Source organism: Xenopus laevis, chromosome 2S, assembly GCF_017654675.1.
Source record: "Xenopus laevis strain J_2021 chromosome 2S, Xenopus_laevis_v10.1, whole genome shotgun sequence".
Taxonomy (NCBI): Eukaryota; Metazoa; Chordata; class Amphibia; order Anura; family Pipidae; genus Xenopus; species Xenopus laevis.
This window is the reverse complement of record NC_054374.1, coordinates 82416498-82437594: the sequence shown is the minus strand read 5'-3', so window position 1 is coordinate 82437594 and position 21097 is coordinate 82416498. Positions and strand designations below refer to the sequence as shown.

Sequence of the window (21097 nt, the reverse complement as noted above, 5' to 3'; positions counted from 1 at the left end):
GCAAAAGAATAAGAAATCAGGAAGGGCGCAAACAGTTTTTCACACCACTGTGTATATATATATATATATATATATACTATAGTTGTGTTTCTGAAAGCAAACATGACAGTTTTACCAGTGCAGGGCAACACTACATTATATTGTCATTCCTTTAAAAAACTTATTTTTTTGGTGCTACTGTTCCTTTAAGTAATAGAGTAACTGAAAATACAGTTTTATTAAAATGCTTTATAATTTTCTTCCTGGGTGTATGCCAAATCCATAATTTAATAGAGAGTGAGCTCAGTACTGTTAATGATTGTACTTGGCCTAATAATCAAAACTTAAAGGGGTTGTTAAACTTTCAAACACTTTCTTCAGATGAGTTGTTTTCAGATTGTTCACCAGAAATACTTTTTTCAATTGCTTTCCATCTTTTATTTTTTTACTGTTTTTCCAAAATGTAAGTTTCAATTTTAATGTTCCTGTCTCTGGTGTTTCAGTCTGGCAGCTCAGTAATCCAGGTGCAAATTCCAAACTGCTACAGTTTGCTACATTTTGTTAATACATTTCTCAACAGTATCGATGGAATATTGGCAAATATTGATTCTAACAGCTGCCTTTAAAGGGGAACTGTTACTTTACAAAACAATTCCAAATCCTATTTTATGACGTTAGTCAAGCAAAATAAAGTTCACTTACACTATAAAAATTACTGAAATCTTGTGTTTTTTAGTCTTGGAATTCACAAGGCAGGCAGGTGCTATATTGTAGAAGTTGTTATTAAGGCAGGTTTTGCATCATCTCAAAATTGTTTATGTACCAGAGTGGGGGACCTGATACCCCTGCTTATGCACTGTCTGCACAATTAGATGGTTAGGAGGGCGAGGGAATGTGGGGAATGCAGTGAAATCTAGGAAGTGCAGAATAGAAAGTGAAAGTAATATTTGATTGACAGCTGAGACTTTTAAATGAGTTTATATCTGGTATGGATGTTTTAATAACAAAAAGAATTTGGGTTTCATAAAAGGACATTTAGAAAAGCTGCTTAGAAAGACATAAGGTGAAAAATAAAACTTTACTCTTCAATATTAGAAAACAGTCACAAATAGAAAATGGAAAGTAATTGGAAAAAGTCTTTATTTCTGGTTATCTGAAAACAACTGAAAATAAAAAAGTGTTTGAAGGCGAACAACCTATTTAAGGTGAGTGATAACTTTGAAACACTCTCACAGAGAAGATCTGAAGAAGAAAAACATGGTTGACATTTTGATGAATTTTAATGAGCAGCCCAAAATAAACATTTGCAAACATTCTACTATACAAAAGCATGTGAAAATGGCTTTCTGCACCTCATGGCATATAGTCACCATGTACTATCTGCTGTATTGGGTAAAGGCAGCTTAAAGTACAGTGGAGCTGATTATTTACACCACATACACAACAAAGCTTTTAATTTTCCATAAACAACTTTGTAATAATCAGGCACAATATATACAAAATACATCTGAATATGTAGTACAGTTAAAACAAGAAGGCCAAATATTTTACCTTGGCTTTTGCAAGCTGGTTCTGTAATACTTCTGAATCAGATGCCACAGGCTCAGAAAGGATGCGGCCCACCTCCAACTCTGTAACTTGCAGCCAAGCTACAGCAGTGTCTGACCCTTCCTGTAACTGCTGGTATCTGTCCAGCACATTGTTCAGATGAGAGCCCAGCTTAGAACACTGTAACAGTCCAAAAAAACATTATATATTAAAAGCAAGAGGACATTTTTTTTCTCCTACATGGATATTATAGTGATGACATTTTTTAAATTAATGGTAGATTTCCTTATACACTATAAAACTCCATTTTGCACTTGATTTTTACTTCTGTTCCTGTGTCTCTTATCCTTATTAATACACTACATAATATACTACAATGTTACATTATGAACTGTAACAATCTGCAGGGCCCTCCATCCAATTATGATAGTAATACTTAATTACTTACGCTTAGCTACATGTATATTATTTAACATGTGTTTTTATAGCGCCAACATATTGTGCAGTGCTGTTAGTTGTGGAGCTATAAAATCTCACAAGAATAAAATACAAATTCTTTCTTTTGTCAGAGATGACAAGTGTACTTTGTATTCCACATTAAATCACAAAAAGTACGATTATCATGGAACGTCTGCCCATGAAGATTTGGATTACACTTTATTTTAGTGTAAATGAAAATGTAAAGTAAAATCATTAAAATAACACAAAGCGTAGTGCTGAACATTATTTGAGGTGAAGAAAGAAGTAGTTGTTAGCTATCTCTGGAAGTTAACTACAGGGGTCAAAGCATGATTTGTAAAACTACCTTGGACTGCAAAGTGTTGTATCGTTTTGAAGCCTCTTCTAGTTTGTTTTTCACCATTGTTCCTGCCACCATCTCAAAATCCTCCTGGTCAGCAGTTGCTTTCTCAGCTTCAATAGCCTTTTGGCCAGCTAAGTTAATATACCGTAGGTCTCCTTTGTGAGATATGATGTCTTCAGAAATATTCACTTGCTGATTGAGCAAGTGCTTCAGACCATCAAAATCAGTTTTTCCTTGGTGCATCTTGTCTAATTCCTCTTCACTATGGATAAGCCAAAGTTCAAACTCTCCATGGTCACGTATGAAGTTCTTCATCTCATCTCGCAGGATCTGTGCATTCTTCAACTGTAATTGTGCCTGAGACATGGAAGCTGAATATTCTTCTTTCAACTGGGCCAGCTGGTTCTGCAGCTGTTGTCGTTCTTCTGGGCACAATGTATTGCCATGCTTATCTAAGAAATCCTGAGCTGACTGTATTGTCAATATAAAACTTTGCTGCTGTGCCAACATCCCTTGGTGTTGTGTCTGAAAAGGTAGAAAGGCAGACATCTTCAACTGAAAAAGTCATGAATAGTACTACCATGTAATGTTACGTTATCACAGAATGTAAGAAAAAAGTATTCAAGTCAGTTATTTATTCAAAGAGCAAACATGAAATATTGTTAGCTTTCTTATTTCATCATGAAAAAACAAAAAGCTTTCTGCAGTGCTATGTGGGACACATCTTTATCTGTAGTACATAAAACTAGTCCTGTGTTAATAAATAAAAATGGAAAGTGGATATTGCTATTCTTACCTTCTTCCTCTCATATAAGTCATTGACCATAGATGCAGTTTCATCTGGTGGGAGACACCTACTCAACATGTTTTGGTTACTTCCATCAGGTACAGTTTTCAGAAGAGCATCACTTGGGCGCACCTGATGAAGTAGGGACTCAATTTTCCCCAAATTTATTTTTAATTCCTCTGCAGTTTCAGACTGTTAAATAAAGTGAAAATAATAACATTGCAGACAACTTGTTTTACCATTGGTTATTTTACTATGGACTATATATATATCTATATTTCAGTCTCTAAAATACATGTGGCTTCTACATTCATTTCCAGTTATAAAAATTTTAACATTTTGAATTCTCTGGTTTACTCATATAATGCTCACAGATCACATATAAATCATACCTTCTTGGTTTCTTCAAGCACAGCTGTGCTCACAGCACTTTCTAGCTGTTTCTCAGTGTTTGCTGTTTTTTCAAGAACAGCATGATATCGCTCCTTTGCTTGCTGCAGTTTTTTCTGAAAAGAATCTACTTCTACTGGATCCATTTTCATCTTATTCTCAGCAAGGAAATCTTCTGCTGCTTCGATAATTGTGCAAAACTGCTTTCCTCGAGACTGTACATCGTTATGAAGAGCCTGATGCAAATGAAAAACTGCAATTTAAATTGCCTTATACTAATGATGAACACTGTTATATCTGGGAGATGATTTCTTCAACAGTTATATCATGGAGATGATTTCTTGCAGATATAAATACTGAAATATAATCTAAATTATTAGTTGCAGTAAAAGCTCTAACCAGACTGAGGTCTGCAAAGAAATAACTTATTAATGAATCCGCTATTATTGTTAAAACTTGGACGTTTGGTTTACGCCTGGATGCTTCATTAACCATACAATGAACATTAGAGCACATAATTCAACACAGTACAAAAGGCTTGTGGCATGAGGCTAAAATCTTCAGATATTCCATGAAGCATATAAATTGCTTCATGTGACCTAGCAGTCCTAGCACACTTCTCAAATATCAGCATGTATGAGTGTACTGTATCATACTCTCAGGTGATATTAGAATCAAGTCATCTGGCAAAGAGCAGATATACAAACTGTATGTATATAATGCTTAAGTTGGAATCATACTTACAATTGAAAAAATGTAATTGAAAAATTCAACTTTAACTATGGAAACTATTACTTAATATAATATATGAAGCAATATATCAGATAGAAAAGTCTCTATGATATTGACCAGTGATAGGTACTTAGAAATATAAGTGTTTCTTGTGTGGTATATTTCACTGCACTGCTAAAACTTGTATGTTTTCTCCAAAAACACTACTATAGTTATATAGTAGTATATAAATATGCTGCTGTGTAGACATGGGAGCAAACATTAAAATAGAGATGGTTCAAGTTAAATATCGGATAAGATCTGTAGAATATAATGGTGTCCTACAGAGCTTATCTGTTACCCCTTTTGCCCTTTGCCATTTAGCCCTATTTCAATTGCCTTCATTGTTACATAACTATAATAGTATTACTGAAGCAAACAGATTTGGTTTACCATTGAGGGTAAGGACACACTGTCGCCAACGTTTGTAAAAAGCAAATCGCGGCGACATATTGCTCGTTTTGTCTCTGAACAAAACCAAATGAAAGACGCCAGCTCCTGTGCCCACAGCGCGTTTGTGAATCGCCTGTAGCTCCAAAACGCACTGAGACCCTTTTCCGAGCAATTTATAAGAAATAGCATGTACTTAGAAAAGCACTGAAATCTCCTAGACACGCACACACATACAGATAAGTAGCAGCAATTGTATTCAAATTACAATGCGAACGCAATGACGCAAGAACGTAAAGACGCCACGTTACAGCGGGAAGCACAAACCGTTTCCAGTTTGGGTGGAGCACGTAGTCCAATAGTCGCTGTGAATCGTCTGTTCAAAAAAGACGATCGTCTTGTCGCCGCGATTTACTTTTTTAAAACGTTGGCGACAAATCGTCCAGTGTGTCCTTACCCTGAAGGGCAACAGACTATTATATTTAAATGACTTTAATTTTTTGGTGTTATTGTTACTTTAATATAGATTGCACTGGAGAATCCAAAAGAAATTCCAACAGTTCCATCAATATTTGAAGTTTTATAGAAAAGCTCTTGACACTCAGGGACAGTCAAAAACATGCAGAAACAAAACCATTATCAGCTAAATTTGTATATTTGGTTAAACAATCATGAAAGAAAGTTTTGGTGCAAACAGAGATTAAACTGTAGGCAGGCCTTCTGGATGCCCTGGTCCCCCTGGGCCATTGCAGTTTCCTGTTAACAGGAGCACTGGCCTAGGGTATCAGGTAAGTGATTGCAATCCCTGGAGGGTGCCTAACATTTGCCCCCCCCCCAGTAATTGAGTCTTTCCTTTTCCTTTAAATGTACCCCTATATGGACACTCCATTTATGAATGCACTACACTTTTAACAAATGCCTGTATGTGTATACGCTCATATTATAGAAGTTTTATTGTTTTGTACCACACAATTGTTTTGGCCTATAAGTGCACAGGCACATGGAATGTTTTGTTCCCTTCCCACAGGCATTAATGTAAGATGCTAGTGGTAAAATATTTGTACAGCCTATGCTTCCAGTAGCCCAAAGCTGCCTCACAAAGCAGCTTATCATATGTCTGGTAATTAATTAGAACATTTTTTCAGAAAACATAGTAAGCATTACCTGCACAGTCTTGTGCTGTTCCATAAGTGAGGAGAGGTCCTGTGTTTTATGGGTGATTTGGTGACCAGGCAAAGCTTTCTCTGTAAGTTCAGCCCATAGACCCAATTGTTCAAATTCTTGACTACAGGTAGCTTGCCGTTCTTGAATTATCTAAAAAGAAAAGAACAGGATAAAACCTGCAACACAGAACAACACAGCAGCACAATATGGAAGAGGGTGCTGGAGAAAAAGACTCTAATACTAGGCATTTGTTTTGAAAATCAAATTATATACTTTTTCGGTATTGAAAAAAAAGTTTTTAGAATTTAGTGTAAGACCAATATACTAAGCCCAGTTGATATATATTATTGTAGGTAGTCTATAATCTGCAGCACATACTCATCAGTCATACACAGTCCCTGCCTCATAGCTGAGCACAATGTGTCCCTTTAATAAAACCGCCTATCATTTTCTGACTGCTTTATTGCTGGTATCAGAGCAAGCGCCTGCCGAGGCCGATCATCTTGGCCTGTGAGAGAAATCCTTCAGTTAGAGAAGACAATCCTAAAAAAGCAAAGCAGACAAATGGTTAAACACACAGACGACAGGAAATTAACAAACATGGTTAATACATATACATTAACAGAATAATAATGAAGGGACAGGTAGAAAATGACAAAAGACAATTAAATTGCAGTCATTCAAAGGTTAATTTGTTACTTATCGCTGTACCTATTCTACCTTCAAGTGAAGTGTTCAAACGCTGTAAGGAATATGATGTGCAGTGTAAGCTTGGCATGCGTAGGAATTCCATTCTTTGTTATTATTGCAATGTTGCAGTTAAGCTTATTTAAGCCCTCAGTAGGTACGAAACTCACAATTTTAAAAAAAGCACTCATGCTATCTGACCTTAAGTTCTGTTTTGTGTTTTGTCTGCTTCTGACATAACTGCAGAACCTCTTTCCATGCTGCCAGTCTTTCTGACAGCTCCCTGAAGGATCTCTGTAACTCATTTAGTAGGCGAAGAAGTGTACGGCTTTGTTGAGGAGTCAAGTCTTGAGCTTGCTCGGAAATGAAAAACTGTATATCAAAGGCAATAGTGTCTAGCTTCTGTCTGGTGTCTGTTAGCGGTCTTCTCAAGGACTGCAAGAAAATAAAATGGGCTACATTAAACTAGTGGGAAAGAATAGACCTGTATCACAGGTCACTGTGATAGATTGCTTTAAAAATAATCTCTATAGCATTTTAAAGTTTTTTTTCTAATCAAGAAAACTGATCAAAGCTAAAGGAATAATAGCTTTTAAACTTTAAATAGCAACAATCCAAAGTCTTGCATGGTTAATCATATGACAAGTATATTTCAACTACACCACTCTAGTTAGATCTGTGCATTTTGGATATGAAGGAGTAAATAACTTCTTTATTTGGGCTTCTATAACTTAAAAACAGCACAAAAGCTATAGTCCTGTCAATACTATTTAACATAGCTCCAGTAAGTAATCTTGTCTGTATCATCATGTCCCCTTGTTGCTTCCAACCGTCCATGGTAAAATACAATTAATTTCTTTGCCCCCTGCCAACTTATATATATCAATCCCTATATCATTCCCTGTGATTGGCTACCCCAGGTCCCAGATATTTTTCCTCTGCACAGAAAGGTCTATTTTTCTATGTGTCTATGCAGCCACCTCAGGTCTATGCAGCCACCCCCAGGTTCCAGGTAAGAAGCCATATTTCTCTGCAGCTCCCGGAAGTACAGCAATATTACTAGTGATAGTTTTGAAAGAGAAATAAATTATATACAACCTAGCCTAATAATACAATTCAAACCGCTGCCATGTGTAGTAATACAGCAAAAGTAGAATACCAGTTCAAACAGGAGCTAGTAAGAGAAAATAATTTAGGTACAATGACAGGAAATTACCTCTGCATGGTTTAGATCTTTTTGTAGTTTTTCAGAATCTAATCTCAAATCATCGCTTGTTTTTGCACTATCCAGTGAGTCTGTGGTTTGTTTCACCCACTGTAGAAGAGAATGAAGTCTGCCTTCCAACTCTTTATGCTCCGCCAGGATTTTACCCTTCATAGAAGAAATTATTTTACTTTAATTACAGGTATTATTAATTGTTCTTATACTGCGCCCTCCACAGAATGATTCATCACTACTTCTTTATTTAACAGTTACAAATAGGGCATAACAGAGTATATGAAGAGTGATGAATGTTATCTCTGTAGTAACTTTATAACATGCCATCTTAGCATTACTTTACTAGTATAGATTACAATTAGTGGCATCTGACCAGAAAAGAAAAACTTGCAACTGTACACTATGATTCTCTTAACTGATTAGTATTTTATACAACATACTGAAAATATAAATTGTTAGTGTTAAAGACTTCCATCTACTCATCCAGCACCTATTCCAAAATAGCAGCTCATTATATAAAGTATTCTCAGTGGACTGGTGATTTGCTTAGATTGTGCTCTTAGAGACAGGAAGTATAATGTGAATTTATTTTTAGTTTCAGATTTCACTCTGTTTAGTGCAAGAAAAATAAAATGTAAACCCCTTTATACTGCCCTGTAGTGTTGCAGTTACTAAAGAGCTAGACCAAATGGGCTGTATAAGGTATTATCTTAAGTACAAAAGTGAGTTTAACAAATTAAGCATTCTTCCAATGATTAATCCATAGACTAGGGCTGATTTCATCCTCCCAGTGCACACTGCACCATATTCATCCCAGTGGTGAACATGGTTAAAGTAACAGAGAAAAAATATATTCCCAATTTTTTAAAGGTTTTAAGCCAGATGTAAATGCTAAAAATGGTTAAAATAATAATAGTGCTAATCAACAAACAGAGGTGCCAGAACTAGGAACTATTATAATGAAATTTATATGATTTAAAACTGTTATAAATCACTGCACCAAAATCTAATTTCAGTAAAACCCACCTTTGCAGTCTCAAGAACATCCTGAAGCTGCTTAACACGTAATTCAGAATTGCCTCTGATAGATGTAAGAGACTTCTCCAAGTTTTTTGCATCTTTTTCTAATGCTTTGAGTAACTGCACTGGGACCGCCAGGGGTTGATCTGAGATAATCTGCTTTACAAAGTCCAATTCCTGCCTCACAGAAGGCATAAGTTGTCTTATTTCCAGATCCACCACCTTAACAATGGATACAAAAAGCAATTAAAAATATGACTTGGAAAAGAAATAAAGACAACAGAAGCAAAACCATATTCAGTAACAATAATCCTTATTTTAAAACCTTTGGTTTAAAAAAAGAAAAAAAACTTACAGTAAGGCCACACAGAGTGTAGATGCCATAGATCAGCTTATTGACAGCCTGCACCACGTGCGGAATTAGCTTTAAGGGTAATGCACTAAAGCCCAACTAGAAATATCTGGAGCACAAACCCTATTTAGGGCACCCTATGCTACAGGCAGTGGGAAATATGTATGCATCACAAAGGACCCCTACTAAGTCCAGTGTCGGACTGGCCCGGCGGGACACCGGGAAAAAACCTGGTGGGCCCCGAGCCTCGTGGGCCCCCGCCGGGCCAGACCCCCTCTACCAATCTAAAAATGTTGGGAAAATTTTTTTTTCGCGATGCGCATCGCCACTCACGCATGCGCAACGAGAAGCGGCGCTCGCACGTGCGCATGGCGGCGTTCGAGCGGCGCATATGCACAGTCGCGTTCGGTGCATTGCAGTAGGGGGCGGGGGGCTCTGGACCAGCAGTCCCGGTGGGCCCCGGGCCCCCCAGTCCGACCCTGACTAAGTCCCCTTGTAATCAATGGGTCTACTATGATTTTTGTTATTATTATTATTATTATAATAAAACGGACCCATTCTAGTTATTCCTATGGGATTTTTGGAAATGTATTTATGAAATGGTGAGATCTAATTTTCACCTATTGATAAATATACTTCTAAAAATCCCATAGGAATGAATAGAACTGGGGTAAGTTTATATTTATTAAAATCTGAACTCAGAATTTTGATAAATCTGCCTCTTAAACTCTTATCACATCAATTTTATTTAAAATCCACACATTTAATTCAACATCTACATTTAACGGGATCTGTCACCAAAAAAAATTATTCCAAATCTTATTTTATCATGTTAGTCAAGCAAAATGAACTTTAATTACACTGTATAAATTATTTGAATCTTGTTTCCTTCAGTCTGGGAACTCCTAATTATAGCAAGCAGGCAGGAACAATTTTGTGGACACTGTTATTAAGACAAGCCTTGCATCATCTCAGAATCTTGTTTGTGTAACAGAATGGGGGACCTGATGTCCATCCCCAGGCTCTAGCTATATAATTAAATGGTAAAGAGAACGGGGGAATGTGTGGAGAGCAGTGACATCTAGGAAGTGCTGAATGGAAATTGAAAGTAATTATCTGCCCCGCCTCTATGCCTATGGCAACATTTTTTCCTCCCATTGGAGTCTATGGGGTGTCATTTTCAAAGCAAAACTTGCCAAAAATTTGGCTCATCAATACTACTAATAATAATAACTAATAATATCTCCAAATAGTTCAAGGGACCTCTGCGAATGACTTGAACTACATGAACTTGGCAGGTTTTGGGTGAAATATAGTAGAATAAGAAGTTTCCAGGGTCCAGGTGTGATAAATCTCACATTAGAATTCAAATTTGAGTTGGTGGTTTTAAATAAGAATTTGTGAGTTGTGAGAATTTTTTTTTTTTTGAAAATTCGAATTCACCCTAAAACTCCAAGCTTGTGTCACTAACACTGAGGGAAATAGGACTCTTCTCCTTGTACAGAATACACAGTACATGCACCCAATAGAATATTTTCAGACATCAGGATATGAACTTATATATTTATTTACACATTTACATGTAATTTTCTTCTTTGCCCAACAACCCAAGGATGTTGCAGTCTTACCTGCTACCTTCTAAAGGAAGGAATTATTAAATAAATGGTTGTGCTTTCCCAGAGATTAGCTTAACCGGAGAAGAAAGACTGTAGAATCTACCTATTTTTAACTGCAATCCTCTGGGTAATAAATTATAGTTTCCAGCATGCACTAAAGTTAAAGTTATTTAACTGCCATTAGCTGAACACCACTTTTGCAGTCACTGCAACTTATATTATATGAGAAGCATTATGATAAGCACTTGCAATGCACATGAGTCAAGTTCAGAATCATGGATAAGCCGGGAAATACCATCTAAAGTGCTACTGCAAAAAAAGAAAATAAATGAAAATATGGTGATCTGGATTGGTTAAAAAAAAAAATCTGGTGCTCCATAATATAGTTGGCAATAAATGCCATGTTGTACTAGTCTTATGTCGTAAATTGTAATGTTTAAATGTAAAGTTCTATGTATACAAGTAGAGCTAAACAACTAAAATATGCATACATACATTTACAAATAAATGTAGTCTCTCTTACCTCTGCTTGTTTCAGCTGCTCTTGTACTTCTTTCATACATGGTGCTATGGGCTGGGCAGGTCCCAACCTCACTTCAATATCCCTAAGCATTGACAGGTATGATACAAGGTTCTCCTCATGCTCCAAGCAAGTCTGCTTCATACTTATTGTATAAGAATCCTAAACAAGATTGGTCATGTAAAATATTTAGTTTCTTATATGAAGATTCAAAATAGCTTGATGTTACTTGCCTGAATGACACTACTAAACAAGAAAATTCTACAATCTCATACTCAATCTTTCAGACAGAGGATCAATTGCATTTTGCAGAACATAATGGTTAAAATGATCAATTTAAGGGGTGTACTAAATCCACAATTATTGAATTTGTGTGAATACTTAATATAATCCAAACACTAATAAGTTAATTTGCATATTTAAAACTGAAAAATAACATTCATATGGACAATATGGGAACTATTTAAAGTAATCCCAATATTTTGAATTCTTAGCTTTTTCTGAATGAAAACCCAATTTCTTATATAATATAACTATAATAATTGCTATAAGTTATAGTGAACAATACAGTGAGTTATAAGTTACTTGAAAAGTACATTTTAAAAGTGGTTTTGGCATTATGCTGTAATGATAAAAAAACTGCTTCCTGGGTAATTTTGGAAAGAAACAGATTGTATCGAAATGTCAGTATGGTGATAAGTGTAGTCTATATCAGGTGTGCTTACCTTAGGTGTTGCTTGTGTAAAATCTTTGCTTGTCTCAAAGGGATCTTGAATAGGTCTTGCTTCTGTAAGATTTCTATCAAGTTGGGCTTCTTTTTCTTTAGGGGGACCCTCCTTAGAATCATTGTTTTTATTTACAGTGTCATCCTTAGGCTTTGCTTCTATAAGAGACTGGTCTGCTTTAATTAGATCTTCCTTTGGTTTTCGTTCTGATTTAAATATGTCTTTCTTAGCATTTACCAGTGCAGGTTGTCTGGTAGGCTTAATCACATCTTCCTTAAATCTTTCATCTGGAAGAAGAGTCACTGGCTTAACTGTGTCTTCTTTAGGACTAACTTTAATATCTTTGGATGCCTCAGCTGTGTCTTTTGTAGGTCTTTCTGTATTAAAATCTGTTGGATTAACTCGATCTTCCCTAATTTGTCCTGATTTGAGCCTGTTTGGCTCAATTGTGCCTTTCTTGTGTGTTTCTGCAATAAATTCGCGATTAGGCTTAACTTTGACTTTTTTAGAACTTCCTTTTTTGGCTGACTTAACTGTGTCTACTTTAGACCCTCCATCTGTTAACTCTTTGGCTGTCTTAACAGTGTTTTCATTCAGTTTTCCCACTATAACATCTCCAGAAGTTTTAATTATGTCACACACTTGTTGACTATTGATACCTGATTGAACAGCACTTTTGGTAAAGGCAGGTAAATAGAGATCTTCAGTTAGACAGGAACCCGTTCTCAGTTGATCATGTCCTAGGATTAAGTCTGTTTCCCTACATTTTTGTTGGATGTTATTATCACATTCTGTCACATATTGGTGAAAAGCAAAGTGCATTGTACCCTTCTCGCTGTGTAATTCTGCATTGTCTGATTTATGAAAAGTCCTGCTTACACTTGACATCTCTGACTGGCTTAGATCATGACTAAACGACAAATTCTCCGATGGTACATAGTTACTTGCAGTGAAAGGCTTTTGAACTGACACCATGTTGAAATCACATTGGCTTAAAGGTATCTTTTCAGGCTGCTTCTGCAAGTCTTTGGAAATAATTTCAGTCATTGTTATGATTTTCTCGGAATGATTATTTACCAGACTGTCGGTGAAACATTCCTTTTCCGGAATCGGTGAGAGCAGTGCAGTGTCTTGATTTTTAAAGGTAGGTTCACAGTTTACCTCAGCTTTTAGCTCTTGTTTGTCAAAGCTCTGAGTAATGCATGGTACGTTTGAAGCTTCACCATCTCTGCTTTTAGATTCAAGAGACTGCAGTTCTAAATGAACTTTGGCAGATGTTTCATGAAAATTGGTCTCCTCCACATGTATATTAGTATCACAGTGATTCAATTCAAAAAGGTCTTCTCTTTGTGCTGCAGATGGCTTACATTGAACCCTAGAATGATCTGTAAAAGTTATATATTTCTGTGTCTGCTCCATTAAGACACCATCTTTTAATTGGATGTCATTCTCTGTCGCTTGAGTAATGGGGTCTCCTGTAAATGATTCATCACTGTGTTCCATTTCAAAACATACATTTCTTTCAACTACTTGAACGAAAGGTCTTGCTTCATTTTTAAGACAAACATCTACAGCACCATTCTTGTCCAATTTTACCGTGTCAACTTGGAAAATGTCTGTATTAATCTGCCTACAAAACACTGTATTATCACTATCAGTGATTATTGAGTTTTGTGCAGAATACTGGTGTGGGCTCACCTTAAGAAAAAAACCTTCTGTCACCTTATTATAACATTGATCTTGGAGTTGCCTGCCTTCAGACTCAACTTCAAAAGAACCTTTGTCCCTCATACTACATATTGAAGACTGATTCATTCCAGCTTCTGATCCATCCAGGGGCTTTCCAATGACAGTGATTTCCTTATCATGCAGCACTGCAGGTAAACATGTTTTACCCCTACCATGTTCTAAATCATACATATTATCTTCTGTATGCTGAGTTTCTGACTGTAAGATGTCCATACTTTCAAACCTGTTTTTTGGTGCGTCAGATGAGAAATTACACTTATGCTTATTAAGGTCCAAATATCTTTGCCCAGTTATAACATCAAATGCACACTTCTTTAACAAATCTGTATATGGTATTTTTTTGGTATCTTGTTTTGTAGATGCTTCCAATATAGACTTTGTATCATAAGCAGTGGAGTATCCAGACTGTACAGACAAATTGTAGTCAATTTCATATGATTTGTGTGGCCCAGATTGATTTAGGTCCTCAGACTCTGTCAGAATATCAAACAAAGTTTGATCAATAAGTCTGTGTTTGAAAGCATCTAACACGGATAGCCTCATGCCTGATGAGTGATGGATGATTCCTCCATCTGCTATTTGTTTGGTCAAGAGTTGGATTGCTTCCTCTTGTTTAATGAAGCCTTGCTCAACAGCCTGTGTAACAGGCAATATTTGCTTAGACAATGGATCTGTAATGCCACTTGTTTCAATCTGAAGGCTAGTCAATTTTTTCACAGAAGCTTGGTCAATTTTTTTCCCTTTAGAAGCCTTTTCCAGCTTGATAAGGTCTTCTTTGTAGGAAGGTTGCACCAAATTTAGACTAGAAGCCAATGTAACAGATATTCTTTTACCTCTTTTCATATCGTATATCCCTCCTGTAATAACTTGGACTTCTAACATTTTTTTAGCCATTTCCTCATTCACAAGTCCAACATTCAATGCATCCTGTAAAGAATAAATTATTTTAGTTTGCGTGTCAACAATACCACTGATTGTTTTGTCAGAGCTGAGGACCTGCTGCAGAAGCGTTTCATCCATCAGGCCTTCATCTATCACATCCTGAATGGTAAGTCTTTCACATGTTTGGGAGTCAAAGAAACCAGCAAATAAGTCAACTCTTTCCATTAGTTTTAAGGCTGTGTGGCTTGAGATAATACCCTGACATGCAGCTTCATTTAGAAGAAGCTTTTGACTGGAGTTTGGAACTACTATTCCCCCATTCATTAACTGCTCAGATAGCATATTTAAAGCATCCTCTTCTTCCATGACATATGCATCATTAAGTTGTATTGATGAAGAAGTCCCATAAGGAATATGCATATTATCCAGCAAACAATCTGCATCTTTCAACTTTCCTTTAGAGCATATCTTTTCAGGATATGCAGGGTTTACACTGAAACATTTTTGTGATGCTACGTGTTGCTCAGGGATAACATTTAAAACATCCATATTTTCCATTTTTAAACCGAACTTACTTCTAAGATGTTTGTCAGAATCAAATGACATTCCACAAGACTTCATTGTTTTTACTTGTCCTGGGTTTTCTGGTATTTTTCCATTAATTATTAAGGTCTGCACTTGGGTATCAACCATACCTTTGTTTACAGGAGAGATCTCAATTTTACCAACTTTGATCTTGTTTAATGAATTTTCAGGAACATCAGGTAACAGTAGTTGCTCGGTATTGAAAGCTGCTATTTCTGGATTTGTAAATATGTTTTCCTCAGCACAACCATGATCAGTTGACAGGTGATGTAAGCTTGCATGGTTATTTTGTAGTGATGGTACTCTGTCTTCTAATTTTGGATGATGTGTTTCAAAAGGCAATTTACCCTCTTCTGGTAGCAAACACTGATTTTTTTTTAGTTTACTAATAGCTTTTCTGTTTTCATCTGTGAAAGCTGTCAAACCTGCTGGGTTTTCCAATTTCTTCTCAACAACATATAACTTTTGAATCTCTACTTTATTGTCCTGACTGACACCAATAGAATTATCTAAAAAAGCACCAGGAAATAGTGTGGCTACAATGTTTTCTTTCTTGTTAATATTCAGCAACCTCTTTCCATTGTGAATATTTATATAGCTAGCATTCATTAAATGTGTTATCAGCTCTCTGTTGTCTTCTGGACAAGCTCCCCTCTGCATTTCCAATTCACTGCTCTCAACAGAATGTTGGCTGCTATTTACGGATAAAGATCCTGTATAAAGTCCAAGTTCTGGCATACTCTCTGATTCTGCTGTCAGACTGCTTATTGTATCAGGAATTACTGTTGACTGCAACCGTTTGGCAATATTTTCATCCACAATTGTAGGCATCACTGCATCATCCCAAGACAGGATTCTTCTGTCTTCAGACATGTACAGGCCATGGATTCTTTGCCTGCTTCCAAGAACATGAATAGCCATTTCAGAAGAAATTATACCTAACTGAAGGGCATCGGCAACAAGCAGAATTTCACCAGATTCAGGCCACAGAACACCTTTGAATGAACCCAAAGATTCAAGGATAAGCAGAGCTTGTTTGGGGGCAACAACATTTTCTTTAACTGCTTCGTCCAAAGTAATTCTTTGCCCTGTTACTGTGTCTATTATACCCCCATTCTCTAGTTGCCTCTTAAGAAGTGCACATGCCACATCCTGATCCAGCAAATGATGTCTCACTGCTTCATCTACAGTCAGTCTGTGTCCCGTTTTGGTATCCTTGATCCCTCCAGCAAATAACTGAGCCTCAAGCAGCCTAACAGCTACTTGTCTGTCAATTAGTCCCTCCTGAACTGCACTGAAAATGCTGACCTTCTTTCCTGATTTGAGACATACATCACCACCAGCCAGCTGTTTTACAGGAAGCAGTCGTAGCCCTGTAGATTCATGAATAATGCAGGTTTGCATAATTTCTGCAAGGCTCATTCTTTTGGCTGTATTAGGGTCAACAAGATTTTGAGAAGATGACTTCAGTTTTTGGCACAGGAGCCTACTGATAAGCCCTGCCTGTGCAGCTTGCTCAAGATCTGTCGCATCTTCATCAGATGAAAGCCGGAAGCCTCCTGTTGCAAAATGGATGCTCAGTATTTTCAGCCCATCAAACTCACTGATCTTCTTGTCTTCCATTGCTGCAATAACAGATAAAAGTTTCTGCTTTCCAGATTTACCACCAGCCACCAATGTATTAGCATCCCTTAAAACCTGAAGAAATTGCAACAATCTCTGATCGACTATATTACGTTTTAAAGCTTCCTCTAAATTGAGTCTCTCATTAGTTTCAGGAACAATCAAACCAGACAAAACAATCTGGGCTTCCAGAAGTAAAAGGCCAGTGTCTTGGTCAATAAGCCCTCTTTGCATAGCCAAGAAGATGGGAAAGATTTCCATTGAGCCTAGATCTATGACACCATCTACTGCATGATCCACCTAGAAAAAGACAAAAATATAAATGAGGACATGACAAACATGTAATATATGGGGAAAGGAAAAAAGAACATAGCTAACATAAAATATTCAGACAAAATCAGTATCAGCAAGAAAAAAAGCAAGACAATAGTTATGCAACAATACACATTTTATCATGCCACAACTAAAATGGAGCAGAATTATACAAGCATTATGCAGAGTCAAGAGCAAAGCTGCAATTAGTAAAGTGGGGGTAATTATATGATGATTAAAAAATCACAGCGAAAGGAATGATTACATAAAACTGAATAAATAACAAAAGTTCAAAGGAAGGAAAGATACAAAAGGGTAAACTGTGATTGGCTTCTTAAAAGGATGATAATGTCATCTCATATTCCTTAAGGGTGGTGGCAGATGGGGAGATTAGTTGCCCAGCGACATATCTCCTCTTCTGCGGGTGACAATCTCCCCATACTGCCTTCACTTCCCCATCACTTCGGATTTCAGGCGACTTCAGAAATGCGAAGCAATCCCGCTGCGTATTCTGCGTATTCTAGCCGGTGGGAAAGCAGTACAGGGAGATTAGTTGCCCGCAGAACAGGAGATTTGTCGCTGGTCTGCCACCACCCTTAAGGTTTGTGCCAAACTGTATATGCACCCATCAGTGGGAGTTAAAAAATTATATATTAAAAATATCTATTATGTGCACCATTATAGCACCTAGGGGCACATTTACTAAGCTCGAGTGAAGGATTTGAATGAAAAAAACTTCGAATTTCGAAGTATTTTTTTGGGTACTTCGACCATCGAATAGGCTACTAAGACCTTCGACTTCGATTCGAACGGTTCGAAGTAAAAATCGTTCGACTATTCGACCATTTGATAGTCGAAGTACTGTCTCTTTAAAAAATACTTTGACTACAATGTTAGCCTATGGGGACCTTCCCCAGCACTTTTCTAAGGTTTTTTTGATCTAATAAAAATCGTTTGATCAATCAATTAAAATCCTTCGAACCGATTTTTATTCGATCGATCGAAGTATTTGCGCTAAAATCCTTCGAATTCGATATTCAAATTCGAAGGATTTTACTTCGAGGGTCGAATTTGAGGGTTTATTAACCCTCGAAATTCGACCCTTGATAAATCGGCCTCCTAATGTTAAGGTATCTGTACGAAGAAGAAGTATAGTTGCAAAATCACATTTTATCACCAACTTAAGTAGGTTTTTTGTGAGTGGGTGGGGGACATCAGAACTTCAAAGAAAAAAAAAACCCAGTATGACTCTGTGTGAAAGAGTTTAAAGAGTCGTTCACCTTCCAAACACTTTTTTCAGTTGTTTTCAGACTGTACACCAGAAATAAAGACTTTTTTCAATTACTTTCCATTTTTTATTTTTTCCATCTCTGGTGTTTGAGTCTGGCAGCTCAGTAATTCAGGTGCAGATTCTAAACCGTTACAATTTTGCAACATTTAGTTGAGACTTTTCTCAGTCCCTGCATTATTAGCAACTATTGTATCATTTGTAACAGCTGCCTGCAATGAAACCCAGAGATTCTGCTCAGCAGGAACAAAGATGAGAAATGTATCAATTAAATGTTTAAATTTAGAACAGTTAACAGGGTCGGTGACCCCCCCCTCCCAGAGTGGCTTTAGAATGTGAAAATTACACTTTACACTTCAATATTAGAAAAAGCATTACACATAGAAAATAGAAAGTAATTGGAAAAGGTCATTATTTTTGGTGAACTATCTGAAAACAACTAGGTGTTTGAAGGTAAACAACTCCTTTAACAATATTTTCCATTGGATGACATTATCTGCTTAAGCTTTGTACAGCAAAATAATAATTTCCATCACCAGGAGATCACATATTGCAGCCATGCTGCTTCCACCACAGCTGCTGAGATTGATTGGTAGCAGTTTTTCACATGTGAATCTCAGGGAAGGTTTTTGCCCACATGCAGCAGATTGTCTGTTTTTTCCCAAAATGAGAGTACAGTTTTTTAGGGGATTCAAAGGAATAAAGTTTTTTTACTTACCAGAGGTGAGGCGGATAGCACGGAAATGTGAGAAACAAGAGTGCCTTATATGTAGGTGTATGACACAAAAGAAAAGCTTGGTGTTAGCTTCCAGCATGCCAGCATTGTTTGCAACAGGGAACCTCACACATGTGAGGATCTTCCATTCCTCTTTTACACAAGGTTTTAGGTTTTTGCTCTTGATGGTTAGTTCAACTCATAAGCAGGTTTATGCCAGTTTAAACATGAACAGGACACATTGTGCTCAATACATATAAATATAACTTTTCAGATAATTGGTTAATTGTGCAAAACTCCTTGTTAAAGCAAAACAAAATAATGCTTAATATAACAAGCGTCTTCAAAGAGTTGCCTACAGAGGCATTCGCGTGCAAGCATTAATGGTACTAAAACACAGAGACAAGTGTAGTTAGAACATGTGAATTACAAGGTCCACATAGAAACACAACAGCATGATAAGTTATTAATTAGAAACATAGAACATTAGAATTAAGTCAGTTATTAGAGATGAGAAACCTGACAAAAAGATATGTGGTGCCCACAACTGTACATCTATTGGTAATGCAAGCTACAGAACTAGTTGGACACGCCATTTTAGACCAGTGACTTAAACCACAAGGTACTACCATAACTGAAAGAAAATACTGTTCTGGGGCAGGTTTAGGGCACAGCACAGAGAACAATTACCCTGAGTCTCCATTGCCAGAATGTTCATTTGGTCTGATTATGCCCTTGTTAAAAATACAAATTATATATAATATATTTAAGAGATAATGTCTGGTTATTATTTGTGTATATATCAATTGTGGCTCTCCCAACACACACTTATACCTAGAGTATGAGATTTGAAATTTAATAGCAACTGGAGGCAGTAAATTGGATAGCCCTTATTTAGGCCAAGTTGGGGGCCCCAGGTTTCCAAGCAATGTCTAACGTCCCTTCCTTAATTTTCCAGCCCTGTGTTAAATAAGGCATATAATAATATAGGTATTAAATATAAAACTGCATATCCTATATTAGCAGTCAGTATACTTAAGTTATATTTCTTCTAATGGGATAAAAGCTTTGCAGCTATCCACCTTTACAAAGATTATTAGCATGCAATTAACAGATTAACATCTATTCAACAATACAATTCCAGTTTCTCAAAATACCTTAGCTAGATTTATACTGAACATTTATATCCATACATATACACATATAAACATAAAGGTACATAGATAAAGAAATACATAAATGTATAGATACATGTAGGGGTTGTGTACCTTTTGCTCTGCCTCCCATGCAAGCTTAGTGTGAAGTTGCTGTACTTGACTATCACATTCCTCAGAAAGGTGGTTGTATTTACCATTCAGCTCCTGAATCTGTGATAAGAGTTCTTCTTTCTCCTGAGTTGACAACCTGTGCATGGGGAAAAAAGAAGTTAGAAAACGGACAGGAATATTACATTTTAAAAAAAAGTCATGCTAAATTACTACTAAGCATAAAGGATTGTAAAATCCACACAAATTGTGAAAGTTTGATAAGGCCATCATGCAGGAGCAGACCTCCTGGTAACATGCTGATTTAATGAAATACTTAATACATACATACATACATACATACAAACACACAAGCCTTTACCTGTCACTGTTTTTAGCCAGAAAGATCTGCATAGATTTCACAGCATCTGAAATTCGTTCTTTTTGTGACAAGAGTTCTTCACTTAAAGCCTATAAAGAAAGTAAGGCAAAAAATTGTTGTTCTTTTCTTTTTAAAACTGCAAGATTATTATTATTATGCCTGTATTACAGTAAAAAATAAAAACCACAACATTCTGGCAAGAAAGTCTTGAAATCAAAGAAGCAATGCGTTTATCCCAATTATTTAAATTAATTAAAATCAGCAAACATTAGGCGGAGGAGTTATAAAAACTCCAACTATTCTTATAAATGTGAAGAGTTATCAATATCAACAACAGATGCCAATAG

At 36.5% G+C, this 21097-nt stretch overlaps 1 protein-coding gene across 22 annotated transcripts in view; it reads right to left on the bottom strand.

Moving 5' to 3' along the window:
• macf1.S (microtubule actin crosslinking factor 1 S homeolog) overlaps positions 1-21097 on the bottom strand; it is a 162286-nt gene that overhangs the window by 84777 nt on the left and 56412 nt on the right. For 21 of the 22 annotated variants that reach the window (XM_018241763.2, XM_041584060.1, XM_041584058.1 and 18 more), the window contains 12 exons: positions 20751-20839; positions 20393-20528; positions 11971-17109; positions 11249-11407; positions 8764-8979; positions 7735-7890; positions 6720-6953; positions 5832-5981; positions 3509-3742; positions 3126-3308; positions 2333-2854; positions 1531-1707 (listed from right to left, as the gene is read on the bottom strand). In XM_018241763.2, the coding sequence (XP_018097252.2) occupies positions 1531-1707; positions 2333-2854; positions 3126-3308; positions 3509-3742; positions 5832-5981; positions 6720-6953; positions 7735-7890; positions 8764-8979; positions 11249-11407; positions 11971-17109; positions 20393-20528; positions 20751-20839 (7395 nt within the window). The remainder of the gene's footprint in view (positions 1-1530; positions 1708-2332; positions 2855-3125; positions 3309-3508; positions 3743-5831; positions 5982-6719; positions 6954-7734; positions 7891-8763; positions 8980-11248; positions 11408-11970; positions 17110-20392; positions 20529-20750; positions 20840-21097) is intronic. The other variant, XM_018241774.2, reaches the window with a different exon arrangement.